The following is a 19,251-nucleotide window of genomic DNA, read 5'->3' as shown; positions in this document are numbered from 1 at the left end:
GAACATCACGTTGTAATGAAATAACTGATGTTGCTTCACCTGTGTGAGTTTTATGTGAATGTTTTAGGGACTGCACCGTTTATCCCACCACATATTCACACATTGATTTAGATTTCCAATGTTTGTGCAGTATGTGTTCCCTAATTTAGCAGATTTATCAAATAATTTAATGGCCACTAATTTCATCAACATTTAAGTCTTCCCTTGTTTTCAGGATTAAAACTTTTATTGACAAATTGCATTACATGTAGGGAAAAACACTAAAGCTTTTGGGAATTGATGCCTTTGAGACCAAAGCATCTGCTCTTTACTTCCAGAAATCAATTCAGACGCGTCTGCAGTAAAAGCTCCCTCCCTGCCTCGACACCCACCCCTGCCTCAGACAGCTATTATGACCCTAGAAATAAGGGGGACCACCCCCTGGAGATGTCAACATCTTTTCTCCCTCTCTTTGTTACCGAATATGGCCAAATGAGTCATTCAATTCAGTTGCACAAAGGAAGCAGCCGGGCTCTGCCTGTGGCCAATTTGTTTTCCATCACTTCTGAAGTGCGGCGGGTTAAATTAACCCGTCACTCTGAGTCTGCCGGGAGAAGACAAAGTGAGGCCACGAGCAATAATCACTCATGTATAGTGGTAAATAAAAAGCTGGGTAAACTGTGCCCTCCGGGTGTTAGCAGTCACACTGGAAAGTAATAACAAACCAGATCTATCTCTGAGAGAAGCTCTGACTACACTCCACAAAACCGTTGTATAAAACTGTGAATCAGGAATACATTTAAGAAGGGATACAAGCCAAAGAACTGATTTTTTCTTCTTATAATGCACCAATAATGCTGTGCCTGAAAACCATTTAAGACTAACTTATAATACAGCTGATTGGCACAACATTACATTTAACAACTTCTTCTTCTTCTCATTTTTAACATTTTTTATTTATTTTTTGCTGTAGAAATTTGGGGTTTATTTTAATGTTAAACTGAAGACCTAAATAATTCATAACTTAGAAGAACAAATCAATAAATGAGCAAACACTGTTTCCTTGTGGATTTAACACCTTGTCACTGGTTTTACTGTAGATTTGCAGCTGTAAGTGGCTTTTCTTCACGGTATCCCTGATAGTGTTTTTTCCCCGCTCCTTTTTTCCTTGGTAGTATGGTGATCACAAAAAGCTGAAGCCAGGGTTTCTGTGGAGACTGGGGAAAAAAAACTCTGCCAGGCTCCATTTGAATTTCAAAGCCTTGCCAGTGAATTCATAATAGACTTCTGAGTAAGCTCTGGCAGCTTATGGCATTCCAGTTATGCCAGTCTCACCCCCCCCACTTTCCCCAACCAACCCAAGTTCCTGCAGCTCAGTGTGCAGTCTTGGCACTGAGCCGTGGCCAAAATAAATAAAATAAAATATCCCAATTAATCCGCAGTACAACTTCCAACCTCTCCTTTTATGTCACATCTATTGTTTCTCCTTTTCGGTCATATTTTCTCGTGCTTCGTGGTGATCACAATTTACTCTTCCCTCTCTTCCTCTCTCCTTTCTCATCATGTTCGTGCAGCCTCGGGCTCTTTTTTTTCCCCAAGGGAGGAGACCGCATGTGGGCGAGCGAGATAGACAAAAAGAAGGAGAGGGCAAGAGAGAGAGAAAGGCTGCTGTCACCTTCAGTGATGGTGGCGGCTCCCGCTACTGCTGCCACTGAATAGATGTGAGTTCACTCTGGGTACTGGTGTGTGCGTGTATGTGTGGAGTTTGGGGGGGGGGGGGGGGGGCATAGGAGGAGTCTTGCTGCTGTTATTTGTAAAAGCTTTTGATGGATGATTACTCTGTGTGTGTGAGATAGAGGGAGTGAGGGAGTCCCCCCCCCTCCACACCCCCTTTCTTTTTCTTTTTTTTCCTAGTGGCTCACTGTTCAGTGCACAATGACTCAATGAAAAGTAGAGGGGAGAGGCGAGCACACTGTACAGCTGCATGAGAGAGAGAGAGAGAGAGAGAGAGAGAGAGAGTAGAAGAAGAGAAGCCAATTGGAGGGAGCTCTAAAGCTGGTGACAAGTAGAAGAAGAGGACATACTCGTATTTTTTCCCTCCTCCTTTATTTCCCTGAAAGGCCACTCCAGGATCAAGTGGCAGTCGTTCAGTTTGAGCTGAACTTCACTTGGCTATGCTGCTGTCTCAGCCCCTTTAAACACTCTGCTGCTGGTTCTCACTTCTGTAAAGAGGTAGTACTGGTCAGTCATCCCGGGCAGAAGGAAGAGGGTAGGATCTGTTGGCTGGTTTCTGCAGTGTTGGGGAGCTCCGCAGGAGAGCAGAATGCCTGCTGGAAAAAGAGGGGATGGAGCTGGGTCAGGAGGCTGCGGGACAATTGCAGTGGACACAGGCCGGGCTCCTCAATCTTGGATGCAGGTGGTGTTGGCGTGGAGTGTTACGGTGCTGTTGGCAGGTCACGGAGGTGCAGAGGCGTGCCCCACTCCCTGCAGCTGCCTGAGCAACACGGTGGACTGCCATGGCCTGGGGATCCACACTGTGCCCAAAAACATCCCCAGAGGCACTGAGAGGCTGTGAGTACATATGCATTTATATTCTACTGCACCTCCGAGGACCAAATGTGTGTAGACACATGGTAGGATGAGGGGAATCCTTCAAAGTGACGGCATATAGCTGCTCTTCACTTAAATAAACAAGGAGCTATTTAAATCTATGTTAATTATGAGTTTGGGTAAAGGTTTGCTTTATAGGTCAACATATCAGTATCTGCAGGAATATAATCTCACGTGTGTAATTGTTAAAGGGCAAAAATGAGAAAACAAGGATGGAGTTTCAGAGTGAACAGGGTCTACAGTGGATGATTTAATTATCAGTATAGCCCACTCTTTTGAGGCATTTCACAGTACGCGTTGCATATTATTCCTTGTTTGTGTGTCTCTCTTCATCTGTTGCCTGTTTAACCTCAGAGAACATGCACACATGATTGATCCACTTGAGTTTCAGGATTCAGTTGCTGCTCAGCAGCGTCATTTCTCCACATCTCATTTTTCCAGTTATATGTTTAACTTTTAAAAAAAAAAATCTACATCTTTTCAAAAAGGATGTATCGTGAAACTTCAAAAAACTTCTTCTCTTCCCCGGGACTTGTTTTTAATCCATTTTCTTCTGTTTCTCTTTTTATTTACTATAATATCATATCTTCATTTTTTAGTGGGTTTCCTTTCAGTAGGGCAAATGCACTGTGGAAGGAAAGCAGTGATAAAGAGTTCTCCTGAGCGCTGCACACATACCTCAGTCTAACGCAGTCAGTGCACAAACGGTAGGCAGTGGTAATGATGTGCTGGCCCACATCACATTAAAATTTACAGATTCGCTCAATATCGAGGCACCTGAAAAACAAGCACAGGAAGAAATTTGATAAATCTGAATCTATGTTCCTCGCTTGCAGGTCATAATCTGCACTGTATTTTCAGACCAAATCTATCGTTTAGGCCTCTGTAATTAAAAGTATGTATTTTTAGCTTTAATAGAGTGTCAGGGCTGACCTACTGATCTGATTTTGATGAAACCAAATTATAACAACCCTTACATACTTACATGCTGTACAAACCTTCCTCGAGTGATTGTGGTTTAGTTGTTGGTTTCTTAGGTTTATAAAAATGTCTAGTTTTACAGCAGCCTGTGAAATACGATGGTAGGGTTTATCTTCTAATGCAGTAGATGATGACTGCTGGTAAAATCTTGCTGCATATCTTTGCTAATGTCGTCTTGTGCTCGGTGTCTCGGTGTGTGAATGCTACATGTTATCACCTTTACCAATGAGCTCTCTGTTTTTGACTTTGATGGACTGCCTCTGCTATGACTCTATGATACAAATATTAATTTCTGACATCAGGTGTGTGGTCTGCCTTTTTTGGCAATTATTCGTGCAAATAAGCACAATGCACCTCAACAGTGGACCCATGGATGCAAAGCAATGCTCCACTATCAGCAAACGCAAACTCCGCCGCAGTGAGGACAAATAAATTAGGAGGTACTTAATCTGTTTCTCTCCGCCTCTGAAGGTATGAATTGACTGGTTGTCTCAGTGCCTGGTGAACATGTATGTGTTTGTATATGGTGAGTGTATGTGTTTATTTCAGGTTGTTGAGTGCCCGTGTATGAATAATTGATGACTTTCAGGGGTGCCAGCAGAGAGATACATTATCCTTGGTCCTCTCTGGTTTACTGTAGCGTGGAGGATGTTTTCCCCTCTAAGGCTAATAGCTTTATGATCGGGAATGGGGGCTTGGGCTCTCGGTCAAAGAGAAATGGCCTGGAAAAAACTGTGAGCCTGTAGACACACTTGCCCATTTTTCTATTTATGTGAGATGGTGAGATATTAGATGGTGCTCTGCAGGGTGAGAGTAACTGATTTCACCTAATTTTACTGCCATGAATGCCGGCACAGGTTCATTTAGATGAGCAGAAATGGATAATAATATAAATTCTGCCTCCAGCTCGGTAATGTGGAAATGAATGAAGCTGTAGAGTTTTTATCTTCAAACGTAAAGCATGTTGAGGCAACTGTTGTTGTGATTTACATACTAATGTACATAAATGTGTAAATGACATTGGTGCTCTGGATAATATATGGAACACACTGATTTTTACTTTCCATGGAGATTTTGTGTTGGACAGAAACTGATAGATACTCATGGTGGCATCTATAACCAGAGTAAAACAAAGACACTTTGATTTTTAGTTTTTCAGTCTTTGACTTCCAGACAAAGGCACCTAATTGTTTTCTCTCCTACTGGAGGTGGGATAACCTGGACAGCTTCTGACTCAGCTTCACTAATGCAATCTGATCAATATGGATGTTGGTTTAACCTGTGCCGCTGTCTGAAATGGGTATCATGGTCTTATTTCAATCAATCGGGCTTTCTATACATAGCCAATGTGACCTTTTGACCCCTGAGTTGCGTCTTGATTCCGCATTCTTCCCATCACGTGGTTATGTAGACTCAGGAAGACCCTGCCCTGCAGTGGAGAGGAACGACTCATTAGACAGCTATTTGTTAAAGGTCTTGTCGGCCAATTAGCATGTAAAGTGATCTGAGTGTGTGTATCAGCTGGACAGCTAGCCACTGGGGGAAAGAGAGCCGGCGTGATTGTGTGTGTGTGAGGGAGCAAACGAGGGAGAGAGAGTGTATACAGTAATCCCTGGGCGACAGCCAGCAATATGAGGGTCATTTATCAACGTGACTGCACCAGTCAAACTAAACACCCCTCCTCGCTGGGATTGTCATGGCAACACTGAAAAATGGATGCCCCTTTGGGCCCTGATGAGCATGGTTATTTGAGAAGAGGAAAGTGTGTGTGAAAGCCATAGAGAGGAAAATGTGTGAAGAAATGCCGATGAGTACAGGAACGTGTGCGCTGGTACTGGACAAAACACTGCACTTATGAGGTTTTTGTGAAGGACTTTACTGAACACTTACAGGTTGTTTTTGGAGTTTTCTGGTGCTGATCCATTTAGTTTGTGTTTAATCCAGATTAAATTATCATCATAAATCATAAAAAACTTGTGTTTTTCCTGCTCTTGCTTTCATAACCAGGGCTTAGAGTGAAGTGGATCAACTTATAAGAAGGGAAGCATGATAAAAATAACCTAACTGTCTGACAAAAATAAATAAACAGTCAGTTAGGTACAGTTAGTCAGCGTGATTCCTGGCTCAGGGGGCTACATATAAGCAGAATCGGTGCATGTACATTAAAGCCAATAAGCTACCACACGAGTTAAAACATAGTTGTTTTCCTGTTTCTTCTGATATGAAAAAACGTCTGTTGTGCTTGAGTTCAACTCTAATTAATCCTTCTCTCACCCCAACCGGTCGCAGCAGATGGCCACCCCTCCCTGAGCCTGGTTCTGCCAGGTTTCTTCCTGTTAAAAGGGAGTTTTTCCTTCCCACTGTCGCCAAAGTGCTTGCTCATAGGGGGTCATATGATTGTTGGGTTTTTCTCTGTATCTATGAAGCGCCTTGAGGCGACTTTTGTTGTGATTTGGCGCTATATAAATAAAATTGAATTGAATTGAACTCTAATTAACAAATCTCACTAAGAAGATAATTTATTTGTATTGCTGTTCATTTTTAAAGGTGTCTAAAAATTCTTTCTTTACTAATTTCACTGTAAAAAGTGTCTCTGTGAAGTCTTTAAAGGAATTGTGTGTGATTTAGTGGAGAACACAACTGTGAAGTAAAAACAGAAATTGAGAAACAGCATCGATTACTTATAAAGGTCAGGATGGTCCATTAAATACTTCGTGGCACTGAAAAGTCAAAACTGTCGCTCCCTATTAGGGAATTAACTTAAATGTAGCAATTAATGCACTTAAAATGTCCCCTTATACCTTAATACATGATGCAATATTAAATAATGTGTCGATCAAATGATCAGTAAACAAACACTAAATTTAAAGTACGGCTAACTTGTTTGACTGGACAGAATGTGGCGAGTTTAGGAAAATCAACGGTCCAGTAATCTAATAAGCCACCACACCAGATACCTTGAGTATTTCTCGTTATGTTTCTTGTGGATATTTACAGTGTGGACATCACTCCACCTTTTAGTTGTTGGCGTGAAACTGATGTTCGTGTGACTGAACTTACTATTTTCACGAGTCATGACAGAAAATGTATCGTAATATTAAACACATTATATTCTTTGGCAACATCAAGGTGCGACCTCACTGAGTTTGTGTCTAGTTTGTCTGTAACACTGAAAAGCGTTTGTTCCAGGACTGGCATTTCTTAATTGGAGATAATGCACATTTCTGCTGTTTTAATCAGCCAAACAAAAATGATCTACACTCTTTAAAGTGTCTCCTTGTGTCACTGCGAATGAATCCAAAACACAATTAGAAACACGAAATCTTAGAACAAACCTAAACTCAGTGTGCTTGTATGTGGGAGAGAGTGTGAGAAAGTGCAGGTTAAAGTCTGTGTCAGACTCTCAAGTTGATGGTCTTTGTGTCTAAAGGAGAGAGAAAAATAAATGTGCGCGTGTGTGTGTGCGCGCGCTCACAAGTCAAACGTAAACAACTGAACGAGCCAGTCTCCTGCCACGCACGGCAGCCAGTCATGCGCTGCAGATTTAAAAAGCACACTCCTGCGCTGTTTATTTCTTTTCCTGGATGGCATCATTATATAAATTGGGCATAAATCACTGATGGAAATGTTAATCAGAACGTCTGCTTTCATAAGTATGTGTGTGTCATTACGGGTAGCTGCCAGCAAGACTGCTAATTGAGTGTGCGCAGGATTACTGTTAGCGCCGACGCAGTGAACAAAGAGCAGGAAACCGAGATGTTTCGTGCATGCACGCGCACACACACACACACGTGTGGCAACTGGTTTTGCCACTAATGAGGGACTCTGACACTAATTCAATGAAGATTTACCTCTCACCATAAATCCAGATAGAGATACAGATTTAGCTAACCTAACCTGGATAGCTACTTACTTTAGTTACAAAGAGGTGAAGAGCTTAATTGTGACTCTAATAATAAAACTACTTACAGGTGGAATATTTTCCCCTTCAGTATTTGTTCTGTTTTACTGTCCATTTCATATTTTCCTTTCTTTTTCATTTACACTGACGGCCACCTCAGCTTTTCCCACTGCCCCTCTTTCTCTCTCCACATCTCTCATCTAACCATTCTTCCTGCGGCCCCTCAGTGGAAAAGGCGCCCCTAATGAAGTGCCATTAGACCTGTGCATGTATGCTTGACTCTTAATATTAGTCTCATTCACCTTGGTGTGACTGAGGAGAAAGAGAGTTAACAGGAGAAAGGAGCAAAAGAAGTGAGAAGGAAAGCAGGACGAGAAAGAAAGAGTTTTCTTTTAAAGTTGGCAGGAAAAGAAGAGAAAATGTGAAGGAGAAGAATTGGCGAGGATGGGAGATGATGAAAGGCATAAGAGTGATAATAGAAGAGGGGAGGAGAGAAAACTGAAATTGCCTTTCACATCTGCAGTACAGTTTAGTGTTGACTCGGTAATCTTTCACAAAGTTGGTTTTAGACAGATTGTAATTTATCAATAAAAGCTGCCTGGTTTTCTTTTCATGTCAGGAAATGACTTTGTTCCGAACAGCAGAACTTTTTGCTGCCACTGTTTATTTCATGTATCCGTGATTCTCTGGGTGGAATATTGGTCATGGTCAGATCCTGGGCCAAATGAAGCCCTCGAGGGCTGGCTGGAAACAACCTGTGAAACCTCCTGCTCCGTAGCATCTTGTACAGATTGTTCTGTTTTCATTTCACCAACAAAAGAAAGAGCCCACCCTGGGTTGCAGTGAGAAAGGCAGGAGGGGACATGCTTGGAGTTTCAGTTGATTTTCTACTTCTACCTCAGTTTTTCTTCAGCTTCTCTTGATGACAATTAAGCCAGTTTGATGTGTGTTTAGACTTATCAACATCAAGATCCTGACAATTCAAACTTAGCATGATGGATCTCTCCATTTCTAATACAACTGTGGTTTGTACATGGCCAGCTGAATATGATCCTGGTCTGTAACACACCATTGGCACCAGCCTAGTCTCACAACAAAACATGAAACAGTCATGAAAAGCAATAAGTTTTTCTGCATTCATGTACAGAGCAATCACATTTTATAGCCTAGTGTTCACAAATTTATAAGTAATTGTTTCAGTGAGCCCCGCTTGGCACCCCAGCCTGACCGACCCAGGCTTTAGAGCAGGGGTGGGGAACTCCAGGCCTCCAGGGCCGGTGTCCTGCAGGTTTTAGATGTGTCCTTGATCCAACACAGCTGATTTAAATGGATAAATTACCTCCCCAACATGTTTTCAAGTTCTCCAGAGGCTGGTAATGAACTAATGATTTGAGTCAGGTGTGTTGACCCAGGGTGAGATCTAAAACCTGCAGGACACCGGCTCTCGAGGCCTGAAGTTCCCTACCCCTGCCTTAGAGTCAATCCTTATCCCAAAGTTATGGATCTGTACTTCACGTCAGACGCACACATTTTGTCCAGAGAAACCAGGTGGCCTCATCAGCAACCAAGAAATCAAAGCTTTAAAAGACATAATAGCAGTTGTATTTTTACCCAAGTTGTTGCTTATGTCTATGTTTATTCCTAACCAAGTTATATGCTACAAATGATGTGTGAGGTGTATGACTTAACCTTGGGTGTTTGATGTAAGTAGCGAAATGATTCGCCTGACCTCTGACCGATTGACCCCTGTAAACACTTTCCGACTGGGTTTAAGTCCTTCATTCATCTCTTTTGTAAATTCTGCTCATATCACACTTTAAAAGGATCATCTGTAGTATGCTCATTGGCTAACAACTTGTGATTGATAAGTTATTTGCAAGCATTTTCACAGTCAGCCCCACTCTTCTTTATCGCATCCATTTGAAAAAATGTGTTTTGGCATTAAGGAAAACAATTATTCCAGAGGTTCAGAATGGGACTTCATACACCACGAGAACTACATTTATCTTTTATACTTTTAATGATTGAGATGGCACAACATCCTTGGAAACGCACTTGGCTTAATTAGCTCCTTTAACGTGATGTTTATCTCTAATAAGGTCTGGAATTCAATCACAGCTAACCTAAAACAAAATCAACAGACGAGTTTAAACCAGGACCAAAATGTACAAGAGCAATAACTGAGGACAGCAAAGCAGCAGTATATTAATAAAAAGCAAACAATAAAAAACAACAACCCCAACTGTAAATCTGCAGCCACAAGTCTTTTTGTGTCAGAGTGATATAAATGTCATAATCAGACACTGGACTTGAGGGTCTGTGCAGATGCCGGTACACCTCTTTTTTTTCTGACTGCATGGGCTTGTCCATGAAGATTTACATTACAGTCCACCATCCGCGCATTGAAGGTGCCGGACTTCAAAGATGTATAACAGGATTGGCCAGTGGGCTGATGTGTCTCCAGTTGTCCAACATTTATGATCAAGTCTGAAAGGGGGGCTACCTGGCAGTACACAGAAGCAACCCCATGTGTTGGGTTCTGAATTCCAACTCATAACAGCTGCACTGAAAAGATGAATTTAGTGGCCAAGTTTTCTTGGGTTCAACGACAATAACAGTCTAACAGCATAATGTAAGGCTTGTACCACTGAAAATCCTCCAGTGGACCATTAGTTTCTGCTGGGTAAATCTAAACAGTGCCCCCTTAAATGCACTGCAAAGGCACAAATTCTAGTAAATTAGTGCTTACGTATTTTAAAAAATAAAATAAAAATGAAATTCAACTACCGAAAAATAAGAGAATACTTCTTGGATGGCGTCTTCAAAATTAAGCGTCATTGGCCCTAAATTTGCCTTTTCCACCAGTACCTACTCAGATTGGCTAGACAGGCTTTTCTGTTGGGTGGCTAGGGTTCCAAGCAATCAGAAAATGTGATGTCAATAGACTAGATGCCACCAATTGGCTAGTAAGCGGGGTCACTCGAGGAGTCACGAGAGCATCTCCTTCACGAAACCCGATATTTTTTAAACTCGACAACATTACAGGACTTTTGGCCGTGTCGCAAAACGATCGAAACCAAGTAGAGTCGAGTCGAGTCACATCGAGCCAAGTAGGTACTAGTGGAAAAAGGCTATTAGCTATCATGCTCCATCCACCTGGAAACACAGTTTCTGTTAGTGGACTACAAAAATGGAGGCTTGCTAGTCCTGAGATTTTTATTTTACATTTAAAAAGACAAAGCAACAAAAACATATTTGACTTTTTAGCTAATATATGCCTGTTACCTAGTCAAGCTAGGCAAAACAATTCATAGCAGCATTTAAATAACTTAAGTGCATTTCTAGCTGCAGCAGTTATTTGGTTAAAATGCAGGCTTTTGCATTGTTTTATTTCAGTGCTGTTTTCATGGTGTATCTGATATCCTGCTGTTAGTGTTGTTCCTGTGTCATTAAAGTAATGTTAGAGGATCAACATCTGACCAATTACGTGGTGATGTCATAGCTTTGGAAGTTGGAGGGGAGAGAAAGCCTTTGCCACACGACAACTCTCTGCTAGAACAAATGGTTGGTATTCCTAATGTTTTCTTTATTATTTTATATATAATATAATAAATATATTATCAGATTTCCTGTTAGCCAAATTCAGGTTACTCATATTGGTTTGCTAGCGATAGTTTATAATACCATTTGCTGACTTTATTGGATAATGCTAACTGAATACTCAGACATGACTAGTCAGTTGCAATATCTTGATGCACGCTCAATCATCCAGGTAAGTCAATTCCAAAAGGCTGATTCAGTTCATCTGGACGTAGCATTTTCAGTGAGAGAAACATTTCATCGCTGATCCACATAACTTCTTTAGTCTCAGCTGACTGCAGGTTTCCCCAACCGCAGTCTATTTACACCTACAGGCCAGTGGACACTCTTTCAATGATGAGGAGGTACACATCCTGGACAGGAAGGAGCGCGGAGTCAAGGAGGCCATATACGTGAAAAGGGAAACACCATCTTTGAATCAAGGAGGGGGCCTAAGGGTACATCCGTCACCATCTTACAATGTTGGGATTGCAGCCATTCCCCAACTCTATGTGAATGGCACTCATAATAATAATGGATTGGATTTATATAGGGTGCCCTATATAGCGCTTTGGGTGCCCTGAAAAGCGCTTTACAATGCCACTATTCATTCACTCTCGTATTCACACACTGGTGGAGGCAAGCTACGGTTGTAGCCACAGCTGCCCTGGGGCAGACTGACAGAAGCGAGGCTGCCATATCACGCCATCGGCCCCTCTGACCAACACCAGTAGGCGGTAGGTGAAGTGTCTTGCCCAAGAACACAACGACCGAGACTGTCCGAGCCGGGGCTCGAACCGGCGACCTTCTGGTTACAGATACGCTTCCCAACCACCTGAGCCACGGTCGCCTCATGGCCATTGACCAATGGTCTTTGATCAGTGGTTATGATAATTTGCATATTAATGATCAAGGAACTGACCTCCCAGCCCAGTGGTGCTGGTTTCAGTCATTGTGCAAATGTACTGTTTATAAGATTGGGGAAATCTGCAGTCAGCTGAGACTGAAGAAGTCACTTGGAATAGTGACGAAACGTTTCTCCCACTGAAAATGCTACATCCAGATGAACAGAGTCAACCTTTTAGGAGTCACTTGCAAAAACACTTTTATGATGATGCAGAAATAACAAAAACACAAGCACAGAGTTTCTGTTTTCATACTGGTTTGCAGCTTCTTTTCCTTCCTTCCTTCCTTTCTTTCTTCCTTCCTTCCTTCCTTCCTTCCTTCCTTCCTTCCTTCCTTCCTTCCTTTCTTTCTTTCTTTCTTTCTTTCTTTCTTTCTTTCTTTCTTTCTTTCTTTCTTTCAAATAAACACAGTTTCATAAATTTGAGGTTTTCAGGATTTTTCAAACTAAAATGACACCCACACCCTCTCGACGCCCCCCATCAATCATTCGTTAAAATACATACAACATTTAGGAGCTGTTAACTTGCTTTTGCTGTGTGTCATGGTAAACGGAGATTGATGCCGACACTTTGTTGACAGTGGTTTTAAACTTAAATAACAAAACAAACTTAATGTAAACTGCAGTCTTTAGAGATTTAGACAAATCCATTATTTGGGGCTGAAACTTGACTTGAGATTGATTTGTTTTCCGTTTCTGGACTCCGTCCATTAAACAAGTCGGTCCTTGGCTGAGACGTGGCTTGGTGGATGTCAACAAAACAAATGCAGTTTCAGTTAAATACAGTTTTGCACCACAGTTCCAAACAAAGAAACCCGATGAGATGGAGGTTTAGGATGGGACTGCATTGCAGTGTTGTTTAGTAAACAGGTGATGGAGCAGAAAACGTCTTAGATTTCCTTGTTGTTTATTCCAGTCTGTTTAGACTGTATGCTGTTACTCTCTCTGTCTCTCTCTAATGACTGTGTGTGATTTTGTGAGGAGGAAGATTGTGTTTGTGCTCGGTGTGTGCAGCTTGATACTTCACTGGCCCCTCCGTCTTTTACGGATGCTCAGTTGACTAGCAGATTAAAATGACCCATTTGCATCGACTGGCCGAGTGCCTGCTCAGATGTATCTAACGGTGTTTGTGTGTGTGTTTTATTTCTTTAATTGTATTCTGCTTTATACCAAAGCTTACTGGTATGTATTGCCATTCTTCTTATTTACTTATTTGTCATATTTCTTTCTCTTTAAATTAATTTTTAGTTTTTAGCCACTTTTTAGTAGTTGGAGACGTTACTTTTTTAAAGTAGGAAATCTCTGTAAAAACTCAAGTAGAGCGCCAGAATGTGAAGAGTATTATAGTATCTGATGTGTGCTCAAATAAATCTTAAGTTGTTTCTTTTTGACTCCTGGCATTCTCACAGTTTGCCAGTCTTTCTATTCAACGACATAAAGTGAACTGTACTATATCTTATATCTTTACGTTGTTCGCGCCATCCACCAAACATACCCCATCTCATTGTCTTATTAAGTCGCCCCAATTACTGCTCTCCTACCATGTCAGCTGTAACAGTGGAAAGCAGAGCTGAGCGGATCAACTGCCTCATTGCCCACTAGGGCGGTGATGGTGTGTGTGTGTAAGACGCGTTCTGCTTTAATGAGATATTGTTTGGCAGAGTCGCCACTCGAGTGGAGTCTGTCGCTTAACTGACCCCTGACCCCGACATGCTGCACAAAACTCAATTAACCACGCATCACTGAGGCTGTGTTTGTGCTCGTCTCTCCCCTCGTGTCCCTTTCCTTCTTCTTATACAAAAAGACAAAAACTAATTATGAGCATTTTCACATTTAGCACCTTATCATTTCTACCTTGGTGTTTTTCTGAGCATCCATACATGTGAAAATAGTATCATCATCACCATTGTACTGTATATGCCACTCTGCTTCCTGATGCTTGGTTCGTCTGTGCCGTTTAACTGTCAGTGTAATTTCACACACATCCAGGGAATTATTCTGGACCCCCTGCCTCGACCTGTTGCCATCCACCCCTCCCTCCCTCTCTTATAGCCAATCCCCTGCTTTTGCTTCCCTCTCTTTCTCTTCAAATGACCTTCTTCATAACTCCTTCATAAGGCTATGCTCCTTATATATATATATATATATATATATATATATATATATATATATATATATAGATAACACAAGTAAACACAAAATGTATTTACTAAATCAGGGGTGTCAAACTCAAATACACAGTGGGCCAAAATTCAAAACTGGAACAAAGTCGCGGGCTAACATTAATATTTATTGGAAAAAAAAATCTTCCTCCAGATATAAGAATGAATCTTTTCTTATGGACTCAAACAAGTTTTGCTGAAAAACTAAATATGGAACAAGCAAAGCTTAATACTAAACAATATATATATTAGCTGTATAATAACAGTAGGCCAGCTCTAATAGTAATTTGGTATGGCTTCGCGGGCCAAATGTAATTAGGCTGCGGGCCAAATTTGGCCCACGGGCCAGAGTTTGTCACCTATGCACTAAATGAAGGTGTTTTTTTATTGGGGGTAAAAAAAAATCCAAACCAAGCATTGAGAGTATGAATGAATATATTTTTTGAGGAGCTGAAATCATCTATTCTAATACTTGAGATGTTGTATTTAATGATACCGTATGTAACTATAAGCCATAATGAGCCATATTAAAACAAAAAGGCTTGAAATATTTCACTTTGCATGCAATGAATAGAAAATATGTTAAAGTTTACCTTTTTGAATGAAATTACGAGAAAACAGAATTTCATGACAATTTTTCAGCTTTATTTGATAGACTCAGTGAAGAAAGGATAGGAAAGTAGGGGCAGAGAGAGAAGGGGGAAGACATGCAGCAAGTTGCTGCGGGACACACTCGAACTGGCCCCTCTCAGTCGTATGGCATGTGGTTGCTCAACGCACTGAGCTAAACCAGCGCCCAGTTTTATGGCAATTCTTTTGAGATTCACCAGTAAATTGACTACCCAGAACTAATATGGTTTAGGTTTTCCTATTGGTACCAAGGCAACTCCAAACTGTCACTGGTATGGGAACTATTTAGGTGCCCTGTTGTGTTTTGAGTTGCAGGGTGGGCCCTATGATGTTTGTTTGTGCTGAAGGATGCGCTGTTACCATAGACGGTGTTTGGCTTGGTTTAAACAATGTTCAAGTGGACCAGTCTTTGAAAACATTTGCTTACATCAGTGAAGCATTACACTGGAGGTTACAGTAAAGTGTGTGAATATTTAAAGGGGAATTATTCCAAATTTGTTTATTTATTGACAAACTAATCAGTTAAGTATGAAATTATTTAGAAAACGACTATTAATTAAAAATATCATACATGCGGCTCTACCACAGTTTAATTGTAACAGAGAGACCCTTCAGTAAGGTGTACTTTAAAAACAACATCAATGGCCTTCAGGGTTTTCTGTGTCATGAAAGTGGGTCTCTTTTTACTCGGCTAAATTCATGGTAATTTATGATAAACACATAACTCAAGAGTAGATTATGTTCAACATTTCATTTTAAAAATGAAGTTTCTTTAGAAAAAGAAACGTTTAAATATTTGGGAATAAATGTAACCCGCACAATGATCGAGTTGCGGATTCATAATTTTGACACGTTGTTAGAACAAACATCACAAGATTTTAAAAAATGGGCAACACTTCCAATCTCATTAGCAGGCAGAATAAATATAGTTAAAATGTTTTCCAAATGATTAAGACAGATTTAGACAGATTAATAGCAACATTTATTTGGAAAAATTAAAATCCCAGAATGGAAAAAACGTATTTGGAAGTACCAAAAGAGGCCGGTGGGCTAGGGTTGCCAAATTGTATCTTTTAACACTGGGCGGCTAATATCACCAAATTATTGCACTGGAAATATGTTTATGAGAATAGCGAGGGTGAGGGTAAAAATCAAACTGGTGTCTAATCCACTTCCCCTCCTAACCTCATCCTTAGCTCTAAATCAAAAACAGAATATAACAAATCCAGTTGTAAGAACATCTATTTGAATATGGCTTCAATTCAGAAGGCACTTCTGTTTGCAACAGGTTAGTAATTTTTTGCCTGTTGCTTTTAAACCTTTTTTGCCATCCATTTCAGATAAAGCACAATAATGGTTTGAAGTTTTTTTATTTTCAGGAGAAACTTTTAACACCTTTGACGCTCTGATGAGACATTACAATATACCAACCTCACATATGTTTAGATACCTGCAAATATGAAGTTTTGCAAAAACATTGCTTCCTTCATTCCCCTACCTACCTCCTAAAAATCAAGTGGATAATATTTTGGAAATAGATCCTTTTGGCAAAAGGAGAATCTCCGCCATATACAAACTGATACAGAGCTTAAGGCCTATTACTTGGGAAAAATAATTGGGAAAAAGACATTGGGGTGGATTGATCTGATGATGAGTGGAGATCTTGCTTGAATCGTATACATACTTCCTCCCTTTGCATTCGCCATGGTTTAACTCAGTTTAACATTCTTCATCGTCTTCATTATACAGGAGAGAGGCTTTTCCCAGTAGCCGATGCTGCCTGTCCCAGGTGTGGACATAATCTAGCAAATGAGTAGGGCTGGGTATCATCACTGATTTCTAGAATCGATTCAATTCCAATTCACAAGGTCCCGAATCGATTCGATCCACGATTCGATTTAATTCAATTCCATTCGATTTGATTCAATTCGATTTGAATCTGGGAAATTTTGACAGTCAGAAATATTATAATTCAGATCAGTACATTTACATATTTTTGTATCAATAAAAAGGAAGCTGACACACGCAAGACTTTATCACAGCAGATGCCTTTGTGTCAAAGTAGCTGAAGATAAAACACAGAAAAACATGAAGGTGATTTTTCCTGTTCTGGGATTTTATAAAAAATATTCTGCAGTACATCAAAAATGAAAGAAAACCATTAATCAACATATGAACATTACCTCTGACGTTACAGCGGTTTTATTAGAGACAAAGCGTTTTGCATTTTGCATAATTTTAAAAAGTTTCAATTGGTTCAGTATTGAACAGCAGAAATTAGGTTTTCTTTTCGGAAGAATGTAAAAGGGAAAAAAACGTCGGCTGACAGCGCTGTAAACAACGGTAGACTTGTGCGTAACAAGCAAGCAAATAATGCAGAAAACAGATTTTCTGCAAACTGTTCTTGAAGTACAGAGAGAGAGAGAGAGAGCTGTGCATCGTGGTCGAAGCAAAACAGTAAAAGTCATAGTGAATTCATGACGATGTTTATGTGAAGCGTAGTTTGGATCTTCTTTTGCTGCTGGTTCGGTCAATATTGTTTGGAGAGAGATCAAACTAACAGCTTTAGAATCAGCGCAAAAAGGGCGTGAACACAAAGCACGGACCACCAACAGATCAGAATCAGCGAGCTGTCGGCTTTCAGCCCCGACCGTGAGAAAGGCGACATCTAACTGATTCTGATCCGCGGGTTGCGCTGTGTGTTTACGTCTTTGTATAGAATCCGTGTTCCTGCTCTCATTTATTGTTTTAGCTGTTTGGTGGTTGTTGAAATTTTGTGAGATTTCACCTGAGATTCTGGCATTTCGGGCAAAATAAATTTATATTAAAAAATCGATTCAGGATTTTAATGAATCGATTTTATGTTATCCAAGCCAGAATCGATTTTAATCGATAAATCGATTATAAAAACCCACCCCTACAAATGAGGGTCACATGATGTGGTCTTGTCCTAACCTGGACAATTACTGGGGAAAATTCAGTGCTTAATTTCCACATTGGCATTTTTGGAGTTATGCCACCTCAATACGAAATTAGTCAATCTCAGGAAAATGCCATAGCATTTGCTACATTGCTTGCCCCTAGACTGATCTAGACCGCTAGCATGCTGCTACATGTTTGGGTGCCGAAAGAAGACAGCAGATTTATGTGTAAACACATCACAGATCCTTTCATAGTCATTAAGGACACAAGAAATTATGATAGTAAACAAACTTTGAGTATTTTTTCAGCATAGATTTGCATTAATGTGAACCTTCAACTAAAAAAATGCACTGTGAGGATCAAAAAACAACTATTTAAAGCTCAGTCTGAGACCAACATCGGTTGACTAATGGACATTTGGACAGTTTTGTCGTTGCTACTCCATCAGGTCTTTTTGTTAAAGTTCTGTGAGTGGCCTGTAGCTCCAGTTCACACACCCAAACCACAGCATCCACTGTCTCTCGGTTTTTCTTTCTCTTTTATAAGGCACAGGACAAGGTCACGCTCTGCTCCACCCATTACAGTAGCACAGGAACATGACACTCAACACGCACGCACACACATACACAGGTACACACACACAGCTCATTTTACTTGTCCTTTCACAAAGCCTCGTGGGAAGAGTGACATCATCCCTTTCTTTCTTCACAGCTGTCAATCAAAGTAGATAATGAGGTCACAGGGTTAAACCCCTCCCATTTAAGAGAGCCTCTACAAGTGTGTTGAAACGAGTGCCTGAAATGAGTTCAGTATCAGGTAACACACAGCAGCGACAGTTTGTACCTAAACCTCCTTGGGTGACTTGGAACAGATGCAACAGTAGAGCGAAGCAGCTCAAGGCTATGCTCGTGTGAGCTGAGGACTCGCTTGTCAAACAGTAGCTGTTGCATTTGAACAAATATCTGGAAGAAAGTAATTTTCTTCCAAGGGACAACCTTTTATTAAATTATAAAAGGTTGTCCCTCAAAGTGAACTCCCAGTGAGGAGACTTTGTTGACACTAAAGTGAATGAAAATAACTTCAAAGAGCAGCAACGAAGTGCTGCACAGTATTAGGATATTAATAGAGTGAATAAGAAAGATCTAGTTTTTTGGACTTGGACAAGAGCCACACTTGTTAAAAATAACAGTAATAGTATATGAACAGGAAACAAGTTCCATCTGAATTTTGTAAGACTGAGTTGGCCAAAATAATCACCAACCGAGAGAACAAAAAAAGGCTGAAAAGTCTCGATATCTTATAGTAAAGTTGAATTTAATTACTGCCTGGTTGGCTGTCGGATCCAACTGTTAAGCGGCTCAAACACAATATAGAACTATAGCATCACTATTTATATTCTAGTCAAAGTCAGTACATGTGTGAACATTTATCTAGTGCAAACTAATAGTTATGACAGCTGAACAGCCAAATCCTACACATAGTCAGCAGGTGTTCTTTGTAATGTAGATAACACAGCGTGTAACGCTCAGTGCAGTGGCATATTCAACATTATGCACTCCATACTGTATATAAATGCCACTTGT

The 19,251-nt window shown here is 40.6% G+C and overlaps 1 protein-coding gene across 1 annotated transcript in view; it reads left to right on the top strand.

The window, feature by feature from the left end:
• Nucleotides 1–1,760: 1,760 nt before the first annotated feature.
• Nucleotides 1,761–19,251, top strand: part of LOC146517522 (slit homolog 1 protein-like) — an 83,291-nt gene continuing 65,800 nt past the window's right edge. Inside the window, exon 1 of the mRNA XM_085164320.1 lies at nt 1,761–2,550. Coding sequence (XP_085020446.1) covers nt 2,303–2,550 — 248 coding nt within the window. The 5' untranslated portion in view covers nt 1,761–2,302. The remainder of the gene's footprint in view (nt 2,551–19,251) is intronic.

This window comes from Neolamprologus multifasciatus, chromosome 6, assembly GCF_963576455.1.
Source record: "Neolamprologus multifasciatus chromosome 6, fNeoMul1.2, whole genome shotgun sequence".
Taxonomy (NCBI): domain Eukaryota; kingdom Metazoa; phylum Chordata; class Actinopteri; order Cichliformes; family Cichlidae; genus Neolamprologus; species Neolamprologus multifasciatus.
The sequence above is the reverse complement of the archived record's forward strand: the minus strand, read 5'-3'. Positions and strand labels throughout refer to the sequence as shown.